The 23,405-nt window shown below is 45.2% G+C and overlaps 1 protein-coding gene across 2 annotated transcripts; it reads left to right on the forward strand.

Annotated features, from left to right (window-relative positions):
- Window positions 1-154: 154 nt before the first annotated feature.
- On the forward strand, window positions 155-21,617 carry SERP2 (stress associated endoplasmic reticulum protein family member 2). Of its 2 annotated transcripts, XM_084876579.1 has the most exons (4): window positions 155-242; window positions 457-573; window positions 5,621-5,693; window positions 21,184-21,617. In XM_084876579.1, exons 2-4 carry the CDS (start codon window positions 490-492, stop codon window positions 21,222-21,224), a joined length of 198 nt encoding a protein of 65 aa, XP_084732705.1. In that variant the 5' UTR covers window positions 155-242; window positions 457-489; the 3' UTR covers window positions 21,225-21,617. The 2 variants fall into 2 exon arrangements, with proteins under 2 accessions (XP_084732705.1, XP_084732704.1); XM_084876578.1 differs by lacking the exon at window positions 155-242 and having other exon boundaries at window positions 328-573.
- The last annotated feature ends 1,788 nt before the right edge of the window (window positions 21,618-23,405 follow it).

Below are 23,405 nucleotides of genomic sequence, written 5' to 3' on the forward strand. Positions count from 1 at the left end.
CCAAGTCCAGCCTCTGGTCCAGCCCTGGGTGAGAGGGACGCGGTGCAGGTGAAACCTAGGCCTTGGTGGGTCAGGGACCCGGACGCCTGAGCCCCCATCCCTTATGCGCGCACAAAGCCCGCGGCCGCGCCTCACTGGGCTGCGGGACCCGGACCCCGCGGAGACCGCGGCCCAGAGCTCCGCGCGGCCCGCGCCCGGCTCCGTGCGGGAGGTCCCGGCAGCAGCCTGGGCCGCGCTGGCAGGTGGCTGCGGGGACCGGAAGGATGCGAGGAAGTGGGAGCGGGTTTCCTGAGATGAAAGATTACTTCCGTCCGGGCGCCGGGCTCTCCCCAGCCGGCTCGGCGGGGGGCGGGGAGCGGGCCGCGGGGCCGGGGGGCGCGCCTGGCCGCCTGCAGCGCCCGGGCCCAGGGGCGCGCTCGGCCCGCCCGGGGCTCACGCGGGCGGGGGTCCTTGCAGGTGGCGCTCAGAGTTCTTCCAAGAGCCCCAGCCATGGTGGCCAAGCAGCGGATCCGGATGGCTAACGAGAAGCACAGCAAGAACATCACCCAGAGGGGGAACGTGGCCAAAACCCTGGTAAGGCGGGGCGGCCGGGGCGGGGCGGGCGGGCTCCCAGCTCCTCCCGCCCCGCCCGCCCCGTGGGCGCCGAGAGCTCGCCGGGGCCGCTGGCCTCACGGGGCTCTCCTGGGCAGAGAGAGCCCTGTGGGTCCTGGCCCCTCCGGGCGGGGCTGCTGGGGCTGCCACGGGGACAAGGAGGAACCTCCCCAGGAGAGAAATGGGCCCCGTGTCTCTGGGAAAAACGGAAAGCAGCAGCTACGGAACGTAACGGAATCTGCTTGACTCAGGGTCCTGAATCCTGACTCAGGTGCTAGAATGTTAAAGAGGTGATGCATTATGGGCCTAGCCAGTGGCCATGAACAACAGGGGGTGGGGGCATATGTAGGGAGGGGTTTGGGATGGGAATGGGGGGATGAGGACAATTATGTGATACCAAAATCAATAATAATAATTTTAAAAAAGGTGATGCATGAATGAATGAACGAATGAACGAGTAAATAAGTAAATCAGGCCATATATCATGTCCCCTCCCAGGCGGCATCCCTGCCCTCCATACCCCCTCAACACACACCATGGTAAGGTTTTTTTTAATAGGGAGACCTTTGTAATGGTCTCCCTATTAAATGGAAGAGTGCAATGAGATTCAAACCCATATTACCCTCCATCCTCCTCTAGTTTGCCTTTTCTCCAGCGAGGCCTCTCACACTGGGCTAAGGTTTAAATGCAACTGTCCTCTTGATCACCCTGTGAATTCAGGTTTATTCTGATCCAGCACTTTAGAGGCTAATTACCAGACATTCTGTGCCCCCAACACTGTATATTAAAGCTTTATAACGACTTTTAAGTAAAAATCTGTGCCTTCTGCAGTGGGGTTTCTTTTGGCAATGCAAATTATCTCCAAGAGAAAATGCCAGGCCTATGATTTTGGACATTCAGAGGCATGCCTCGAACGAGTTGCTGGGCAGTGTGAGTCTCCAAGCCTGTGAGCAAAGGCACCTGGAATCTATTATTCCAGGCACTTAAGTGAAAGTCCAACTGAAGCTTGGGATTTGGCTGGGAAAGCCTGCATACTTGACGAGACAATTCCTTTTAGCCAAAGAAATAACGCTGCTTTGATTAACTGAGCAAAAAGCTGGATCTACAGTCATTGCCCCAGAATTCTTGCAAAGCAAGCAGCATTGTGGCAGAGAAACTTGAGGATTAAACTGAGCTGTACTCAGGGCTTTATGCACAGCTCCAGGCTGAAGTCATGCTTGAAATTCCTTCACTTGGGAATTAGACCATTTACTTATGATTGATCAGCAAAATGCTGATGTGCCATTGAATTGTAAGATTTTTTTCACCAAGACCTATGTTTTCCCTATTTATTTTTACTCAAAAAATAAATAACAACTTTTAATTGATGTTAAAGCATTCAGAATTTTATATCCCAAGGATATCAATTCTTTCTAGAATGTCATATATACAGACCATATACTCATATATACAGTACTGAAAATCTCTAGTTGTGCATTTCTTTTTAATGAACCAGGATTCAGTTGTTTACTGAATTAAGCTAACAACTTATCTGACTATAAAAATAACAAAACAAACTAATTTGTGGAGCTGTTTTATCCGTTAGACTTGGTAAACTCAGTGTCTGCCACTTCTAGCTTTTCAAAACCACTAGAAAATGTTTGGGAGCTGAGACAAGCATTATTGGCTCCAAAAATAAGAAAAGAAAATGGAAAATTTTGGAGAAAGAGATGTTTAGATATCTAGATAATGTAGTCACCTGCAGTTCAACTCAACTTCCAGAGGTTCATTCAAATTATGTTTGATCTATGGTATGAGTGCATTTTAATAGTTCACATATACCATGGAATAGGCCCTTCAAAGTGTGGGGTGCTTCTGAGGGTTTTTAAATGGCCCCACTAAATTTGTAATGAATGGTTTCCAAACCAACCCACAATGTATGTTTATTTTCCTTTGGTTGGAATGGCTTTTGGTTAACTTTATTATAAATGGATCAACATCCAAAAAGAAAAATGAAATTCTCCTTTAAAAAGCAACACTTTAGCCCTAGCTGGTTTGGCTTAGCGAATAGAGTGTAGGTCTGCAGACTGAAGGGTCCCAGGTTCTACTCCAGTCAAGGGCATAAACCTCAGTTGCAGGCTCCATCCCTGGTCAGGAAGTATGTGGGAAGGGACCAATCAATGTTTCTCTCTCTGTCTTTCCCCCTCCCTTCCACTCTCTCTAAAAAAATCAATGGAAAAATATCTTCAGGTGAGGATTAACAACAACAAAAAGCAATACTTTAAATCCTAAATTTCATTTTCCTAGTTACAGGCCAAACATTATACTTTGAAAGAATTAACTTGCAAGGGAGAACTTGTTCAGATGAAATTCAATAAATGGAGACAGATGAACAGATTCTAACTGAAAATTCAGATTAATCACTCAGAAATAAAGCCCTCTGATTATATGCAGATGCCTCCATATTTTGTTATTAGTTAATAGCTATGGAGGGAATCAAAATTATTCTCCCAGATAGCAGATAAAGCCAAGAAACAGAGAAATGGAATAATCATTTCATGATTATACAGTAGTAACTTCTTCAGAATGAAGAGGGAATTTAAATTCCAAAGTTCTGAGTCACCCTGCTGTTATCTTATCACAGGGAAAGCCATCCCCTGACGTTTGGGAGCCTTGGGAAATGGCAAACTTCTGTTTGAAATGAACCATGTCATTTGCAGGATTCCACTGATTGTCTTGCTTCTCCCAGCAGTAGGTTCAGGTTCCCATTGGGACTGTGCTGGGCATCACTTACATACACACACACTTGAAGCTCTCAAAAAGAATATATTGGTATTATCACCCAGGCATTCCTGAGCGCTGAAAGGCCCCAAGTAATATTGATTCACTGGCAAATATCATCCAAAAGGTTTTGCTCCAAGCTCTGCATGTTAGTAATTTATGTTTTCAGCAAAGGAAAAATAAAGGACTTCATTTGGTATCGACTCGACCAATAATTCATTTACAGGCTTCTGAATTCACTTGTTGGCTTTGCTGGAGATGGAGAAAAATTAATTTTTATATAACATTAGGAGGATGACAGCAACAGAATTGGTTTCTGGGCAACTATGACAAATGGTTAGGAAGTTGGTAAAAGAGTGGGGAGGGGAAAGCCACACTCCGTTTGGGTAATTTTATTTAATATCTCTATTTACTTGATCTGACCTTGACCTGGTCTTAGTGCCAAAGAATGACCTGATAAAAATGCTGATTAAAGTTATCTTATGCAATTATTTAAGACTGGCTTTGTCCTTTTCTAGTCAAGGGCAACCACGTCTTTCCTTGCAGTGTGATTTGCCCCCCACACAAGAGTGGTAGATACAAGCTTGTCAGTGACAGAGAAGTAAATGCTTTCAGTCCTTAGACAGAATCTACCTGCCAGTGCCACCTGAATCCATACTTCTCTGGTAAGAGAAATGAAGGGATAACCCTTAAGTCAATTAGGAAGTATAATAATAAAGACAATATTCCTTCCTAGGCCCTGTCTTTATTCTACTTGACCTAAGAAACCATGTTTAATGAAGCATGGGTGCTTATTCATTCTTCAATTAACAATTGTGGAATGTCTACTATGTTTAAGTCTTGTATTGCGCACTGCTATACATTGACATATGGAAGAGAACGTGCCTGCCCTTGTGGGGCCTAGAGTCTAGTGAAGAGCCAGACATTGAACACATCATCACAAGAATAAGCAGAGATACAAACTGTGGTAAATGCCAATGAAAAGAATATGGCTTTATACATGACAAGTGAACCCAATTGAGACAGAAGAGAGAAGGCTCTCTAAGAATGTGGGCAGGTGAGCTGGGAACCAAAGACACTACTTTTCTTTCATTCAACCTCGTCCCTTTTTATTTGAGAAATTTTCCAGTGTTTCAGATGCCTCTCAGAACATTTTGTTTTATTTTTAAGGACCAAGCTCTACCTGCCAGTAGATCTACAGGGGTTGCAGAGAGACATTCTTACTCTGTCTGTGCTTTTGGTTTGAGAAGAGCAGGAGGTACGAAGGCTAGATTGGTGTGGATACAATAGCCCCCTCTGCTTCCCAGAGAATGCAGAAATTTCCAAAGTGTAAGGTTCACAAAGATTTAGGAGCTTTATTACAAAACGCTGCTTTGCTAACATCCATTCACAGTTGCTGTGGTGCATCTGGGATTTCAAGGATTTCCACTTGTACTGCCTTCCAAAAATTTTTGGTCTATGGAAGGTTTTGAGAACATGGCTGTGTTCTGTGACCCTACTTAGATTTCACGGATATGGGAGTTAAAAATTAAGCTCTCAGCCGAAACCGGTTTGGCTCAGTGGATAGAGCATCGGCCTGCGGACTGAAAGGTCCCTGGTTCGATTCTGGTCAAGGGCATGTACCTTGGTTGCGGGCACATCCCCAGTAGGGGGTGTGCAAGAGGCAGCTGATCGATGATTCTCTCTCATTGATGTTTCTAACTCTCTATCCCTCTCTCTTCCCCTCTGTAAAAAATCAATATATATATATATATATTTAAAAAAAATAAAAAAATAAAAATGAAGCTCTCAGTGGGAAACACCCAGGCTCTATAATGAGGCAGACCTAAATTTGAATTCCAGCTCTTGCCCAAGTTAAAAAATTTGAGCTTCAGGTCTCAACTACAGAATGGAGTTGTATGGGGTTGTGAGTGCTGGAAATAGTGGATGTAGTAGGTTTCTGTCATAGAGAGTGCTTTCAACAAATGGAAGCAATTATTAGTAATATCATCTTTGGCTCTCAAATCACTGTATTAGTTTTATGTATTTAGACCTTGTCCCCAGAATATTTAAGACCACCACTGAGTTACAGGTTATTGATGAATGTTTTTAAACCTATCTTGATCCTTTACAATTGACTTTATTCATTTGTATCTGCCTACTGGGCATTGAGACTGAGTCTGTCTCATTCACAGTGGTGGCTCCAGCCCCTAGCACAGTGACTAGTAGCACTCAATAAATGTTTCCCAAATCAGTGAACCTAATCTTACTTTCTCCCCTTCTCTTTTAGAGGCCGCAAGAAGAGAAGTATCCTGTGGGACCATGGCTGTTGGCACTGTTTGTTTTTGTTGTCTGTGGCTCAGGTATGGGTTCTTCATTGCCCTTTATCCCAGGTTTCCCTCTGTCCTTCAAATACACATGTTTTATTCAGAAGGCAAATAGACAAAAACTATATTAGTCTAAGATTCAAGTTAATCTCTGCCTGAGGTATTAATCTTAATGGGTTTTGATTTAATTTCTGTTCCAGCAGACCAAATATGAGTAGAGATAGAATTGATATGCTATCAAATTGTAATCATGAAATGATTGTGCTGAGCAATTAAATCAGCTATATAGAGTTTAGAGTTCAATCAAACCTTTCTGTGAAGACACAGTATAAGAGCATTTAAAACAGAAAGTGGAGCACTTGCCTATGATAAACCCACATTCCAGAGAGAGGGAGCGGCCTTCTGCGAAGAGGACCTCCTCAGTGCTCTGCACAGAACTGAGCCTTTGACCTGAGCCTCAAGGTGCAGTCACTTCATACTGGAAGCTGACAAGCTCAGAGAGCTTTCCTTGCACTGACATGCAGACACACACATACAAAGAGGAGATTTGAGCAGAAGGATCATACAGTCGTTTCTAGTAAATTCTGCTATTGGGAGTCTTGACATAATTCCTGGTCCCCAGGCCTTGGGTTTCTGAAGTATTGGCCAGCGTAGGTTACTTCCATCAGTAGGTAGGCCATCAGAGCGTCCCATCCCCATCACCTCACTGTTGCTGAGGACAAGGAAGACCAGGAGTCCACATCTTCCTGCACAGACCCAGGCCTCTCATGAGGACATCATTCTGTCCCAATAGCAAGAGACATCCAATGACTAAAGATAGATCAGTGCCTCTGATCTCCAAGGAACGACTCTTCCAAGGAAACAAAAGCTCTTAGGAGAAAGGAGGGATACAAAGGACTTGGCATGATTGTTGCTTGAGGCTCAAATATTTTAAAGCTGATTTGGCTTCCCAAGATGAGAAGATCTTCCACTCAAAGAAACAAAGCAGTACCCCAGTCCCAAAGCTGTGTCCTAGAAGGGGATCTTTTGCCCAATATGGGGATTCCTCATCTTTAACAGAGTTCAAGTTACCCATCCTCTGCTGGAATACTTCTGAGGGCTGAGTACTCGCTTCTTCAAAAAGCCTATCCCATATCTGTGTAGGTCTAATTCTTTTAGAAATGTTTCCTCCCCACTTTTGAACTATACTGTGCTGTCTTCTCAATAATTCAACATAAACCCTTGGAGTCACCACTCTACAGGACTCATTCTCTTCTGAACATCTTGAATCTTCGGATATTTCAAAGATGACTGCCTAGTGGTTCCTTCTACTGGCTTTCCCAGTTTTCTCGACCAGTCCTCATAAGATGTGGTTTCTAGTTATATGCCAGGAGTAGCATTTGCAACTGTAGAAGTTGGTCCAGAAGTGGTGTAAATGCTACAGAGTTACTAGGATTGTCACTGCCCTTATATCAATGCTCTGCTTCTATTAATGTGACCCAGTTTGCAGTTTATATTGAAACAGTCACAGCACGTTCCAGACTCACTTAGAGCTAATGGCCAGGCAGGCCCCACCCAGATCTTCTCTACATAAACTTCCTGCAAGCTTCAGAGGCAGCTACGTAATCCCATCCAAAATTGTCTCCTTTCCTATCACACATTGTTTTACTTTATTCATGGCCCTCATCAACATTTGAAAGTATTTTGTTTTCTTATTTATTATCCATTTTCCTCCCAGTATATAAGCTCAGGAAAGGCAGTGTTCCTTTTCCACTAAAATTGTCGATTCTACTACAGTATTTGGTGTATTGTGATCAATACAGTTGGATGGGATGGATGAATAAAGCCAGATATTCCGCATATTGTAAATATCCATTTGACATTTTTGAGACCTAACATAAAACTTCATGAATATTTCTATTAAAAGTTTATTGTTGGTTTCAGTTGTCCTTCTACAGAGTAACTATAAGTCTGGAAACACAGAAGAACAAGTGTGATAAATGGCTTACCGGTATTACAGTTTAATGTACAATATGGTCAGTGACACTACATCATCTGTTCAGTGTATTGTCATTAGCAATGCACAGTTCCGAGCACCGTATGAAACTGCAGTGACTCTGGTGCGTCGATGCAGCGTTGCCATCAGGCCCACAGAGTCATCTGTTAGGCATTATCTCAGATGATCTGTCTCTGATTTTCAGCCAACAACCAACAAAACAACCTGTGCTTTAGCATGCCACAGAAAAATACAAAATCAATCCATCTAATAAAGTTGTCTATCTTTTCAGGTTTTATAGCCAGCCTGTAGACTGTTAAATCTTGAACCTTGAGCCTTTTATCTAGTTATCTTTTTCTCTGAGCCTTACAGTCTCTGAAGTATATTATTTTTCCAAGCCACTGATAAAAGTCTAGACCTGGAGAAGTCCATGGAACACAATTAGAGACAACTCCCTTTGGGTTGACTTTGAACCTCTCCGCAGAACTCGTGCAAGCTATCATCACGCGTTGAGGGTCCCCGTGTGCCTGCCACTGTGCTGGGCTTTGAAACTACAACCTCCTTCAGAACCTACAGGGTCTGGAGAGGGCAGGTAAGAAAGCTGCCCGTTGTAACCCCGGAAAGAGCACTGTGATAGCGGAGTGCTTGGTGAGCGCACATTAGGGATTGTCTTAGTCCTTTCAGGCTGCTGTAACAACATACCACAGCCTGGGAGGCTTACAGACTGCAGAGATGTACTGCTCACCGTTCTGGAGGCTGGAAGTCAGATTTCAGGGCCAGCATGGTCAGGCGCGAGCCCTCTTTCTGGTCCTAGACTTCTCCTTGTATCTTCATACCACACCCGTATGTAGCGGAGGGAGACCGTGACTCTCTGGGGCCTCTTTTTTAAAAGTATGGTCCCATCCACCCTCATGGCCTCATCATCTCCCAAAGGCCTTGTCTTCTACCACCATCATATTGAGGATTTCTACGTGTGAATTTGGGAGAACACAATCAATTATATTGTAGCAGGAACCTCTAAACCATGCTGGGCAGAAGAACAGGTTTCCCAGAGGAGGTTGCCCTTTGAGCTGAGTGTTGAAGGCCAAACAGCCAGACTAAGGTAGGTTATTCCACATGAAGGAACACTGCATGGCAAAGGCACGGAGGCTGCAGATAGTGGCTCAAGAATGGCAAAGCCCAGCTGTGAGGATCTGTGAGCCCTTAGTGGGAGGGAAGTGGCGGGAGACTATAGAGTTATTTGGTCTGGCTTGTTTTTCTCAAACCTGTGCTAGTTCTCAATCGTCATTCTTTTCAAAGGGCTTAAAAAACCTCCTCTAAATTACATTTTTTTCAAATTACACTTTAATTAAAATTTTGCCAGGCCTATTGGTTCACATAGCAAGAACCCTATCCAACAATCTTTTGGAACCCGTCTTCAGGAGTGTTTTTGGGATCAAGCACAAAGGCTCTGTTATCCCATCTGCAGGATTGTCCAGGGGCCTGGATGGGAGGCTGCAGGGCCTGGAGACTTGGACATGAAGGAAATATAACACTCGGTGGGCATGCCAGGTCCCCCCACCTTGTGTCCAGTGCTCATCTAGCGATGCTTCTTTCAACTTCCTCGTTAAGACCACTTTTGATATTATGAGGAGCAATAAATAAAATGGGAGTTGGGTGGTCTTACTTTCTCTATCCTGTTTACGTGCTATAAGGATCCTTAAGTAATGGGCCTCATCCCCTTTTTAATCATAATAAGAATAATCTAATACCACCACCCTTTTTGCTTTGTTTTGTTGTTGTTTTCTGCCAACTTTAGCATATTTTTTTTCCTGCAAGCCTCAGCTGAACTGTTCTCACAGAAATGTGCCACTCTCCTCAGTTTGTCCTTGGTGCTGTGCCCTTCCTTCTCTCTTTGTACATGTCCTTTTCTAAACCAAACATGTCAAGGAAAGGACAATGGAACCTATCGATGCATGCCCGTTGCCACCTCTTGTGAATTAGTCACAATTCAGTTGGTTTTGCAGAGCCATTGTCCCTCTTGAGTCTCTCCCTTTTCAGGGTCGCAGGCCACAGGCTCCCACCTATCTTTTGTCTACATTCAAAAGAATGTGATCTCCTCAAGTTCATCAGTCCCTCTGCTTTATGTAATAAACCTTCTTGGTGCTATGATGATTGAACCCCTCCTTACCATTTTATCTCACCTCTGTCCCAGTTCAGTGATGCAAGGTAGGAGAGACCCCCTGCACCTCACTTCTGACCATCCACCCATGCTGTGCGCACCCTCACTCCTGCTCTTGTCTGTGACACTCACGCAAAACACACTACAGTTTCTGGTAGGATTTCTGCACCTCTTCAGACACACGCTCCTTCGTGTCCCTTTGGGTCTCTTTCCTTTGAACAAGGCATGGCCATGGGCCAGGCTACAGCTCCATCTCACTGAGTCCCTGTGACACCTATGAGGTCACTTGCCCTCTCTGAGCTCATGTCATTGGTTATTCCTATTTTGTATATATATATATATTTTTTTTTAAATATATTTTATTGATTTTGTACAGAGAGGAAGGGAGAGAGAGAGTTAGAAACATCGATGACAGAGAGTCATCGATCAGCTGCCTCTTGCACACCCCCTACTGGGGATATGCCCGCAACCAAGGTACATGCCCTTGACCGGAATTGAACCCGGGACCCTTCAGTCCCCAAGCCGACGCTCTATCCATTGAGCCAAACCGGTCTCGGCCCTATTTTGTATATTTTTATACAGACAGGAAAAATATGAGATCTTCTACTGTTAAGGAAGATGCTGATCATTGATCTGATTCTCTTAATAGACTCACTTGCTTTCATTACCTTTCTCATTAACCCACATTTCTAACTTATGTCTGGTTGGGCAAAATGCTCCTTTTAGAAGTAGAGACAGTAAACAGTCAGGTCAGGCAAGGAATAGGAGTGCACATCTTATCTGTTTCCCTAGCTATATTCTGGGAAGGAATTGGGCTGGTAAAATGTTGGTGTTTAAGTACATGCTCACTTCTTGGTCACCCTTACTCCACTTTATGTGGAAAAACAAGTTAGCAAACTTCCAAGAGCTTGCAGGATCCCTTTATTACGGGGAGTGATGTGTCACAGCAAACTTTCACCCCTTGCTTCTCTTTCTTATGACCTGCTTCATTCTCCCTTCATGCCTTTCATGCCTACAGTGGTGATAAGAGCGAAATAATGAAAGGGAAGGAAGAGAAACCTGAAGTACAGGAGCGTGGCGCCCAGGGACCCCTGGCCCAACCAGCACTCAGAGAATACCCACCACCTCACCAAGAAATTAGATAAGCGCACTGGAGCCATGCCCAGGCCCCCAAGATCGGAGTTGGAGTACACAGCTGTAATCTCTAATACTTTACCCAGTTAAGAGGCAGTTGAAGGAGGTTTATCTAAATACATCCATCTCCAAAAGTAAGCAAATTTCCACTTTCTACCATTGCAAAAGGTCTCTGAGGCAAGACGCTTCTTTGAAATCTGACCATCTGGTGCCCCAGAGGGGAGGACAGTTTGGGAATCTGCCAGATAGGGGTTCGGAGCCTAGATTTGTTATTTCTCACTGAATAACCATGGACAAGTTATTTACTCTCTCTGTATTGATTTCCTTTTCAATCAAATAGGGATATAGGAGCCCCTCCACAGGTGGTAATGGCATTGAAGGTTTCAGGGATGTAAGTGTTGGCCCAGTGAGTTTGACACCTGCAGTTTCAGTCACCACCACCTCTACCCCCTCCCCCCCATGGAAACCAGTGGCACCGGGGCTGGGACTGCTGTGCCAGGGGGTGCTCATGCTTCCATTCACCACCCTTCCTCCCAGACTAAGCCTGTCATTGGCAGGCTCTGCAATCATATTTTTCTGGAACCTTCAGAAAGCATTAGGCCCTGCCCCTTAACTCCAAGGATGGGTGTGAGCAAGTTCAGTGGGTACATGAGACTGTCTTCCCTTGATAAAGCCTCAAAATCTGTCACCTCCCCACACAAGGAAAAGGAGGCACACATGTGCAGACACAAATCAATGAATGGAGTTTATACCTTAAGATGAGTCTCAGAGTGAAATGTAAGTTTCATTTCCTTAGCACAACCCACATACATCACTGTTTTGCTAGAGGAGTTTTCTTTGTGAGATAGAAAACTTTTGGGAACCCTGTGTTCTTTTGAGACACAATATTATCGAAATAGGTCCCATCAGGGCCATTTCATGCTTTGTTTTGCAAAGTTTGATAACCAGCTTTGTTATTGGTATTAGATATTCTGTCGGCAATCTCAGACCTGCTTCTCAAATACCTGTGATGGGCCCCCTCAGGTGATTATTCCAAATAGGCCCAAATTTTTCTTGTTCAAGTCTTGTCCTGGGACTTTGTGTTGCTGGAACCTTTTTAACTGGTTGCATTTATCTTGTTTTGGTCTCTTGGGACCCAGATCCACATTAAAACACACTCCTTTTTATAAAAACATTATCTTCCACTTTTGCAGGCAAGGGGGCCTCTCTCCAGATAAGCAGCTCATTCCAACTCTCTTAGTCCCTGGTTTCAAAGCCTGCCCTTTTTAATAGCTTCCGTGTAATAGCTTCTGAAGAGTTCTTGCTTTATCTTGAGACTCAGAGACAAGCATGACCTGGAATGTCTGTCTGAAACAGCAAACACTGTCACACATCTGCCGACCACTATCTTCACAAGACACTTGCAGGCTAGACACACCTCCCCAGGCCATTAATGAAGCCAGTCCCCACTGTTTGCGCTCAGTGCCCTAGCCCCTGGGTTTTCTTCCCTTTTATACTCAGCTCTTTTAAAAGCCTTATTGAGAAAGATTCTGAGGCAACCCCAAAGCTTTGTGGGAAAGTGTGCTACAATTGATTACTACTGTCTGTCATGAGCATGGTATAACAGCAGGATCCCGTGCTCATCTCTGCTGTCCTTGGTCTAACCTTTTTATAATGTAAGTGCCACAGTGTTCACAGGACAACCTTCTTCAGCATTTTTAACTTCTCTTTGACTAGCATGCCTCCTGGAGTCGATGAAATTAGATCTTTTCCCTAACAGGTTTGTCATTTTGTCATCATACATGTTTCTTGTGATCCTGTAGTAGGATTTACCTTTCCCAAGCTCTGATAGGAAGACACAGTCTTAGCACTCTTTGCAATATGGTTGTATCCTTCTCTGTTCTTATCCCTCCTTGAGGTTTCAGCTGGGACAAATGGGGCCACCATTTAATTCCCATCATCCTTCGATTCTGATGGGAACTCTTACATACCAGCCAAGCCCCACTTCCCTCCCTCGGATGGCTTCTCCCTTGTGTATTCCTAATTTCAATTTTATTTCTCTCTTTCTAGCCAGTTTTGATGTTCATTTCCTAGTTAGTGATCATGAGAATGTCAATAGTTACTGAAGCCAGGGTATTCTTGAGGCCGAGGAGCTTTTATTCTACATCAAATGGAACCTCTAAGGCACCAGTGACTTATTTTATTCATAACCTTCTATATTTTCCCATGTTATCAATGAACATATATTACTTGCATATTTAGAAAAAATTAAGTGTGATTTAAGAGCAAAACATCTAGACTTGTGGTTTATAGCTTTTTTCTTTTTTTAAAGCAGCAGCACTCTGTTCAAATCTTATAGGGAAACAAATGAAAGAGCAGCTGTTCTGGTTGGAATGAGATCTGTGTATATGTGTACGTGAGCATGTTTGTGTATGTATGTTGTGTACTTGTATATGAATGTTGTGTGTTTGTGTGTTGCATGTTTATGCATGTGTGTACTTCCTGTGTTACTGTATATTCTGATTTTTTTTCATTCCCGGAAAGGAATATCCAGCTGGACCTTCTTTGCCCATAAATAGGAAATTGTGTCTGACCCAGAGCTGGCCTCTGCTGTACAGAGTTAATATCTTTCAGCCAAGAGCCCACTAGGTTTTTTGGCATCGTCAGTTGTAAATAGCTGCAATTCTTCTGGGCAAGGACCTTCCTTTTGTCTATCAGTTCACAGACTGTCAGTGCTCCTCTCCTATATCCTCCAGGGGCTCTGCCCACAGGGATTGGGGGCAGTGTGGGGGGAGAAAGATAGTGTCACAGATAGGTCTGGTTTTTCAGGACAACCTATTCAGAAGAGATATCAAGAAGTGATTCCCAAATGGGCCTGAACTTCGATGCTCTCAGCCCCATGTTTCAGGCCATCTACCTGGCTCTCTTTATAGATACACTAGGGACCTCTCCATTCCTGGAAGGACTGGCACCCACCCTTCCTAGGACTGGAGGTTTTTTATTAAGGATGTGGAGGAGGGAAAGGACTAAATCATGTGTGTGCCAGCTCCAGGGCCAACCTCTCTGGGTTTGAAACCTGGGTGTGCTGCCTACTAGCTGTGTAGCATTGTCCAAGTTAGCCATGCCCACTCTGAGCCTCAGTTCTCCATTCTTAAAAGGCTTAGGACTGGTTTCTGACTCCTAAGACCCTCATGAAAACTAATCCTGAGGGTTAGTGCTTGTCCAGCCTCAGTAATAGTTTTATAAATGTTTGTTGTTATTGTCCTTATGGTGATGGTCCGTAGTCACACTGTCTCCCCAGTTCTTGACCTCCTAGGCAGAGTTCTGACCAAGATTCTGAATGCTTACAAGGAAAGGTGCCATTTTGACCTTCCTGGTGACTTTGATCTGTGGTGATGAGAACACCTGTAGGGGTGGAGCACAGCTCTGTGATGCCGAGGAAGCTGCGTGAGCCCCAGCTCCCTCCGGGCCTGGCAGAGGGCAAGGCTTGTCAGCCAGAGGTCAGTGGTATCACCTCTGCAGGAGCAGCTAGAGCCTCTTCTCAATTTCCAGAAAGAACTCTTTGTATCTAGACTATGGGGACGAGCAGGATCTGTTCACATAACTATTTTGGCTGACAGTATTTGAGTCTTTATTATAATGCCAGGCTCTACACAGACATTCTCCCTTCTAGTCACACAATCCCTACAAAGAAATTGTGATACTCACAAAACTGAGGCTCACAGAGGAAACCTGCCAGCATCCCACGTTAAAAAGCGATAGAGCTAGTACCCAAAACTAAACTTCAAACCCAACTGCTTTCTGTTACCCTGCATTCCTTCTCTCTTATCATGCCCCCAAAAGGTGCACTGTCCAGAGATTCCAGCTGTGCAGTCATCCTGGGTCTGCTCCCAGATGGTTAATGCCTATGTCAAGTCATGGCTGCTTTTGGGCTGGGCCACCGGGCACTCATCACCTGATCTTTTCCTGGACACGTGCTCAGGGACAGATTTGAATTCACCATGTTTGCAGGTCAACCACATAAACCCTGACCTTTCCTGGAGACTACCAGAACATTCCTGAACTTGTGATACCCAGTGGGAGTCTCTTCCCGGAGATTGGCGAGTGCGATGTTTGAGAAACAGAGCAGCCCGGAGAAGCCCTTCTATTTCAGCACAGAGGAAAGATGGAAGGCATGCATCTACTCCTTGAGGAACTCCTGTTCAAGATCTGAGATGGACAATCTGGAAAGATCTTATCAGCCATTGGCTCCTGCAAGGTGACTTGTGGCCTCCGTTGTTGTGTGCCACCCTCTGCCCTGTGCCCATGGAGCATGTGGGTTTGTGTGTGGTCTCCTTTTCAGAAGAGAGTTTCTGTCTGCCATTTCAATGTGGAGACAGAGCATCACCTTCTTTGCTAATAATACCCTTTCTTTTAACACTGTCTTCCTACCTTTACCTGTCCTTGGCATCTCTCTCGCTTTTCTCTCATCACCATCTCTGGGGAAGTCACCAGGAAAGGCTATCAGAAAATGGTGTTTTGCTTTTGACTTTTTTTGCGTTGATTCTTTTAGAGAACTTAACGAACCACCTTTGTAATGTCTTGTCTCCTAACATTACTGCTTGTCTCTCACAAGATTCATACTTTTCTGACAGCAATTTTTTAATGAAAAAATGATCAAGTTGTGTGATTTCTAGAGTCATCTTATACTCCTAAAGGGTGTTCCTCTGGCTTAATGTCTCTTGTCAGAAATGTCCTTGATCTCTCTTGTCAAGTATTTATTTTCAATAAAAGTGGCTTTCTGAAGCCTTCTGTTGTCTAGCTTTCTGACAATTTCCAGAAGATCTATTTCTATCAGCCCTGTGTCCTTCTGGCACTCCCAGTTAGCTGGGGTAGGTCAGTACCCAGGGTAAGATGACACAGTCCCGGAGCTTAAAAGTTTATTGGTCTGTCATGACTTAACTTCCCATCCAAGGACTGATTCTTAGGAATTAGAATGCAAAAGTATCTATTTGATGTTGATGCTTGGTTTGCAAAATAACTATTTGAGGTTCTTAATATGTATTTTTCTCCATACCTTTTGTAATTATTCACCTTTCATTCCTTTAGTAAATATTTCCTCAGGAGCTACTATGTGCCCAGTGCTGAGCTAGGGTCTGGGATAAAGTCATGAGCAAAATCATCCAAGATCCCTGCTGTCCTATAGCTACAAGGTGGGGAGGCAAGAGGAGTCAACCAAGTAATTATGCTAAAACATGTAAAATTTCAACCATGAAAGTGTGTGAAGGAGAGTAGGGCTGTGAAAGCAAGTAATACAAAAGGCTAGTATACTCTGGCTAAGTGTGGTCCTTAGACCAACTGCCTTAGCCTTACCTAGAAACTAATTAGAAAAACACATTCTCATTCCCCACCCCCAGATCTATTAGATTAGAAACTGTGGGGGTGGAGCCCAGCATCTATGTTTTCATATGTCCTCAGGAGATCAGAATACACACTCAAGTTTGAAAATTCTTGCTCCAGATGGTCAAATGAGGCTTCTCTGAAGATATAACTTTTGAATTATGAAGGAACACTAGGCAAAGGGTGGGGTAGGGAAAGTATTTTACATAGAAAGAATGGCATGTGTAAAGGCCCTGTAGAAAGATCAGAGAGCTTCTGAAATCGTGAGGGATTATCCAAGAGAGGAGAAAAGTGATGAAAGATGAGCCCGGACAGGTTGACAGGAGCCAGGATGCATGGGTCATGGAGGCCTCGTCAAGGATTGGGCAATAGGAAGCTTATGATGTGCTTTTAAACACAGGGATGATGTAATCCTGTTTGTTTTCATTTGAAGAAGAATAAGTCTATAGTATGGAGAAAGGATTGAAGAGTTGCAGGAAGAGACCAGTTTTGAGGTCACCACAGGCACTTGAAGAAATACGGTAGTCACTTGGACAAAGGTGGTTTCTGGAGGGATGGAGGGAAGGATGCATAGTCACAAATTTCATAGGTGAAGTCCACAGATCTTGATTATCCATTGGAGATGTTAAGGATGACTCTGGCATTTTGTTTTACATGCGAGATTGAGGATAAATGATGCCAAAATTGACAGTGGGAAAAGATCACGAGAAGGTCCTGTTGAGTTTGACGTGCCTTTGCGTACCTAAGTATAGATAGCAGTTAGATAGTAAAAGGTGTGGCTCTAGTCTAGAGTTAGAGGAGACATCAGGGCTGGCAATTCACATAGGTGAGTGAGTCATAAAAGCTAAGTGGCAACTGAAATTGTGGGCCAGATGATGAGATCATTCAGGGAAAAAGAATATAATGAAGAGCAGAAAGCCAGAATGCTCATTGCGGAACCTCAGCATTCTTGTTTACTGATCAGGTGGAGTTAGGATGACCCCGTAAAATACATTTAGCATATAGCCGAAACCGGTTTGGCTCAGTGGATAGAGCATAGGCCTGTGGACTGAAAGGTCCTAGGTTAGATTCCGGTCAAGGGCATGTACCTTGGTTGTGGGCACATCCCCAGTAGGGGGTGTGCAGGAGGCAGCTGATGGATGTTTCTCTCTCATTGATGTTTCTAGCTCTCTATCCCTCTCTCTTCCTCTCTGTAAGAAATCAATAAAATATATTTTTTAAAAATAAAAAGCATTTAGCATATAGAGCCAAAGAGAAGGGAGAAACTAGAAACTAGGAGAAGACAGTGTCAAAGAGGCCAAGGGAAGAGAGAGTTTCAAGGAGGGAGTGCTCAGCAGTGGTGACCAGGGAAGAGATGTGGAGTCAGGAGGATTGCTCTAGTGATCGGCAAACTATGCGGCTCTTTGGCCCCTTGAGTGTGGCTCTTCCACAAAATACCACGGCCTGGGCGAGTCTATTTTGAAGAAGTGGCGTAAGAAGAAGTTTAAGTTTAAAAGATTTGGCTCTCAGAAGAAATTTCAGTCGTTGTACTGTTGATATTTGGCTCTGTTGACGAGTTTGCCAACCACTGCTCTAGTTTGTTTGATTTTTTTTTTTAGTGTAAGTGGTTCTTGCATGTTAAAACCTTAGGATTTCATTGAAAGGGGGTGGTGGAATAAGAGAAAGATGTGACCAGGATCCTAAATACAGGTGGTAGAGTATAGAGGCTCGGATTCTGTAGATTCTGCTTTAGCCTGAATTTCTCTGATCCTCTGTGACCATCCTCTGACCTGGAGTGCCTGCTGTCCCTCCCTTTCTTGGCATCTCTGCTCCCCGCTGTCTTGCCTGCCACAGCCCCTTTCCTGCAGCCCGCTCTGCTGTTTTCTCAGCTTTGTTCACCCACTGTTAAGTTATTAACTTGTCAGGGTCTAGACTCCCCACTTCCTTTCCCACTTTGAAAGCACTGTTGGCTCCCTTCCTGTTCACCGCCCGGAAAGTCAGCATTCGGAGGGCTGGGGTTACTCTGCGGGTCATTATTGGCAGGCACACAGAATTACAATTAATGTAATTAGTGTAGGATGTGGAAGGCTTCTTAAACACATGGATACAGCTGAAAAAGGAATAATGAACACATCCATCTCTTCATTACCTTAGATGTGAAGCACATGATGAACTTAAAATAAACTCTTCAAAGTAGTTTCTCCAAAAGGGTTCAATTTTAAAGGGTGGTATATAAGCATGTTAAGGACCATCAGTTTTTACATGGGCTCAATTAGGATTAGGAATAATCTTTAGCTTTTAAAACAGACACAGAAATAGGTGGATTTTTAAAAATGTGTTGCAACTACTCTAAGGCAAGCAAATTTTTCTGATTCTTTAGAGAAATTTGCAGCAGTTTCTTAAAAAAGAATTGAGTGGTTTTATCACTACCTAGCACTTTTGAAGTCATGAATTAACCTAATGGAGTCTGATGACGAAAGGCACAGACTGCCTCTGATTTGTTTATCTGAGTCCTGCTGAAATGATTTCTAGTCTAAAGATAAAATTAAGGGAGAAAGAACATTTCTGAGCATCTATTATGAACAGATCTTTTACTTATATCATTCTATAGATTCCTTACAATCCTGTGAGGCACATCCAATCTATTGATTTTACAAATACAGAATTCAGGTCTCAGAACTGTTTAGTAATTTCCCCAAGTTCACACCTCTGGAGAGTGGCAGGTAGTTCTGCAGCTCTGGTCTTCACGCTCATACCTGGAGAAGCAGTGTCATTTTTGTAATAATAGTAATAGTGGTTATAATAGCAATGCCTCCCACACATCATATCCTGGATGTATGAGGAGCCTTCGTGTATGTCAGATTGTTTAATTCTGTAACAGTCCTGCAAGTACCATGGTCCTCATTTTACAGAAGAGGAAGTGGGCTTGAAGAGGTTAGTGATCTGTCGGGTCACTCAGATACTCAGTGAAGACCTGGAATTCACACCAGGTTCCACCTGGCCCTGACATTTCGCTCTACAGTACCATTGTCAAGGTTAGGGGTGTTTCCCCAATCCTCACTATCAAGCCTGAGGTAGATGTAAATATTTTCCCCCAATGTTGACTATACAGCTGCCTCCCAGCACTCCTCTTGAGCTGGAATACCAAGTGCTTATTTAATTTTTATTCCTCGTCAGCCTTGATTAGGGAGGACAAATACATCAACTATTTCTGCGAGCTTATGTATTTTGGTAAGGTCCTTTCTGGTGCATCTAGAAACTTATTCTGTCAAGCCTTCCTTCTCCTCCCCTCTCCTCTTCCCCCCTCCCCCCAGGCCCTCTAAAACAAAACAAAAAACAGACGAGGCCAAGAACATCACTTGTACAAACAGAATTAAATCACAAGTGGTGAATGCGCTCACTTACTGTATCTAGAGAAGAGCCCTGCCATGGTCACACAGACGATCTGCTCTAATTTTACACAGGATTCTAACAGTCTGTTTTCAGCTTAGTCCACAGCAGCACACCGGAAGAAAGCCCACTGCGGATTAGTGTGGTAACTCCACGGATAGTAATAACTGAGACAAAAAAAAACAAAAAACAAACAAAAAAAAACCCACACACACACAAATTAAGAAGCAGAAATGAAAACCCAGAATGCAGCCATCCATTCTCTAGTGCACTCGCCATGACAGGATCACAGCCGTCTGCGTGATTGCTGTTTCACATTGTGGCCACGCTGAGCATTCGTGAAAAGTTAACATCAAACCATGTTTGGTTTATGGCACATATCCAATTTAGGAAAGTACTGATGTGTGCTGAGTTCTTTTTTTTTTTTTTTTTTTTTTAGAAAAACCGTGTTAGTGCTCTAATACGTTTGCATGCGGCCCTCTGCGTTGTCCAGCTGTGGGCCCCGAAGCGCAGCGCCTGCGGGTGGCGGGTGCTCAGTGACGTGGGAAGGTGAAATGCCAAGTGCCTTTTTCCGGAGGGTTCGGATGGCCTGCGTCACTATTGTTCTTAGGAAGCTGCATTCCTGGCTGTGTGCCAGGATGACTATGGAGGACAGAAGGGGCGAGATCCCGTGCGCTCAGTGTTTACTGTCTTTACACACAAGACGAGAGGATACACGCCTCCCCTCAAAAATAAAAACCATCCTGTGAGGTGGCGCTGCTGTTGCTGCCTCCATCGGGTTAACCCATGTTGCCGCTGAGCACGGTTTCACAAAGCCGCGGGGCCTTCTCTTCCTGGGACGCATTTAAACCCAGTCGCTGTAACCAGCCATGTAACCAGCTCTGACCAAAGTCAGTGCAGGTCCCGGGAACGCTCTGTGGGGTTTTCAGGCTCCACACCCGCTCAGTGTCTCTCCAGGAGGCCCATGGAGTGAAGACTGAGCCCTAAGAAGGTCAGGGTGCGTTGAATTAGAGAGCCACAGTTCAGAAAGTTCCAGACGGCCAGAAGATCCGCTTGCATCAAGGGCTGTGGTGGCCAGGGGCTCGGCTTCCTGCCTCTGCTCTAAGCACCAGCCTTTCTGCCCAGCTCGGGGCTGCCTGCTTCCCAGGTCACGGCCATTTGGGAAAGGCGCCTCCCGGGCCTGTTAAAGGAGAACAGGGCCTGCAGGAAGGCGGCCGCCCCCAGCAGAAGCAGCTGCTCAGAGGAAGGGGACCAGACCTCTCAGCCCCGGAGGGACTTCTGCCCTTCACTCCTGGTGAAGGCATTAGCAGGCGTTATCTATAAATCCCGAGGCATCCATCAGCAGAGCAACAAGGCTGCTTTTTAGAGAAGTTCACTGACCTTTTGTTAACTCAACTCCTGGTGAGGAAATATCTAATCAGCTGTGTGCTAACGTGTCGAGGGCCCGGGGTCACAGAGGCGGGCTCTGTGGGTTGGGTTTCCAGCTGTGTGTTGCCTGCTGTCTGAGCTGTTTTGTTTTCCTCTTTCAGCTATCTTCCAGATCATTCAGAGCATAAGGATGGGCATGTGAGGAGGCCCGGGATATGGCACTGCCCCTTCCGCTGGAGGGTGGAGGACCTCTTAAGCTCTTAGCTGGGTATCTGGGAAGTGAGCAGGCCACACAGAATAGGAAAAGAAAAAAAAAAAAAAAGGATCTGCAGTTATTCCCCGATCACTTCATCGTGGATGTCAGACCGAATTGCCTTCTCATGGGACATCTTGGTACATCCGTGCTCTGGAGCGGAAAAGACACTTGCTTTTCTGTTGGCAGGATGGGCAGCTCCCGGCGCCTGCCTCACTGCTCTCTCTGGTTCAGGAATGCTTGCATGTGGCACTCTGAATGATCACCGGCTTACGTTCTACGGATACAATCTCCCCTCCACTGGGAACTGGTTTTATAAATAAATGTCTTTGTTCAACCTTATGTCATGTGTTGGTTACCGTGAGAAAAGAAGTAAAGATGATGTCAGAATAGCTCCACTAGGGTTAGGGGCAAGAGGTGGGGAACGTGATTGTGGAATTGGGAAACGGTCGGGGAATCTGTGACCCGGAACCAGAGCTAGATTTACCCAGCAGGATGCTGGGCGAACCTCAAAGTCTGTGCCTGAAAGGAAGCCCTCAATGGCTCTAATGACCTTGGGTTTTCCACACGTTTAACAGTTCTCTATCTCTGTCATTTGGATTTTTGTTGTTCTTTTTTTCACTCTCACCCACAATGTGTGTTAAGGTCCTGATTAGCCACTGTCCCTGTGGTCCACCTCAGAGTTTGGCTAGAAGCAGATGACTGAGGCCTTTGTGAAAACTGCCTGACCTCAGGCCAGGCCCTGCCCTGACACAGAGTATGGGGTGGGGTAGTACGGGGTGGGGCTGGCAGGAGTGAGCTGCACTCTGGGTGGTCAGCTGGGGGGACGGGTGGTGAGGCCCAGGGCTTGTGGGGGAGACCACCTCTCCCTGGCCAGTCTTCCCACCGCATCTGCAGGGCGGTCCTCCTGCGTGGGCATCTCAGCATGTAGGGAGTGGGGAAACGCATCGCAAACGGCAGGTTCTTGAGTTCCACCTCAAGCCAGCTAAATCCAAATTGCGGCAGGTGGTGCTAAGAGTAAATGTTTGGGCACAGTAAAAGTTAGAGCACAGAAGCCTGGGCTTCTGTGCTCTAACTTTTGAGGACCACCATCTTGAGAAAGCACAGATAGAGATGGAAGCAGTCTTGTCCCATCCCCAAGCAGTGAAGGCAGCCAAAGCTTGCTCTTTAGCAAAGTCTGTCCTGGAGACGGGTGCGGGATTTGGCCCGCCTTCTCAATGAGACTTCTGATGTCACCTAAGGAAGCCAGGGGCAACTGCAGAGATCTCTGACAAATTAAAGACGGGCACCATGCAAATTCAAACAGGCCTTTGTTGATTTTTTTTTAATTCCACCCTTGCATTCTTGGCAATTTTTTTATCCTGTAATACTGTGAGAACTTTAAAAATGGAAGTGGTGGAAGTGGCCAGGACCTCTCTCAACAATTTAAGAGGCTTTGTTGCAAGAGGCACACTGCAAAACAGAGGGCAAGGCTTTTTTTTTTGTCTTCTGGAGCCTCTCACCCCAGACCCGTTAGTGATACTCCTGAAGGCTTTCTTTCCTCCCATCCTCCTGCCTTTTTCTCTCTCACTGAGAAGAGAGGGTAGCAGGGCTGGTCCAACATGACCAGCCCCGGGGCACCACCACCACCTCTGCCCACTGCTCCCACCTCCTGAGCCCCTCCCAAGGTGACAAAAATCACTTCCCACCACTGAAGTGCACACAATACATGCTCTTCGAGCTGGTCTCCTCTTCATGTTGGCTCTGTCTGGCTATGCTGTCCTGGGTCACTGAGTGAGACCAGCGCACTGTGAATGGTCGGACCCCACGCTGCCTGCCCAGAGACCAGAAGAAGAAAGGCCCCTTGACATAGGTTTACCTGGCCCGTGCTCCCACATAGGCCCTCTCGGACTCTGAGCATGGGCCTTCCCCTAATGCCATTACAAAGACACCTACCTCACCCCAGGAAAAGCCACGGCCGAGCCGAGCTTTGTGGCTCATCCTTATTGAAGAGGGCCTTTCCCCACTCCCTAATTTGGATTTTTCCAAGCAGTAACAGTAGGGAGATTATCCCCATTTCAGGGAAAGGGAAACTGAAATTTGGTCAGGTTGGGCTCCAGACAACTTCCGCTCTCCCCACCTGACAGGTGC

This window comes from Pipistrellus hanaki (assembly GCF_964339955.1).
Source record: "Pipistrellus hanaki genome assembly, chromosome: 3".
In the NCBI taxonomy this organism is placed as follows: domain Eukaryota; kingdom Metazoa; phylum Chordata; class Mammalia; order Chiroptera; family Vespertilionidae; genus Pipistrellus; species Pipistrellus hanaki.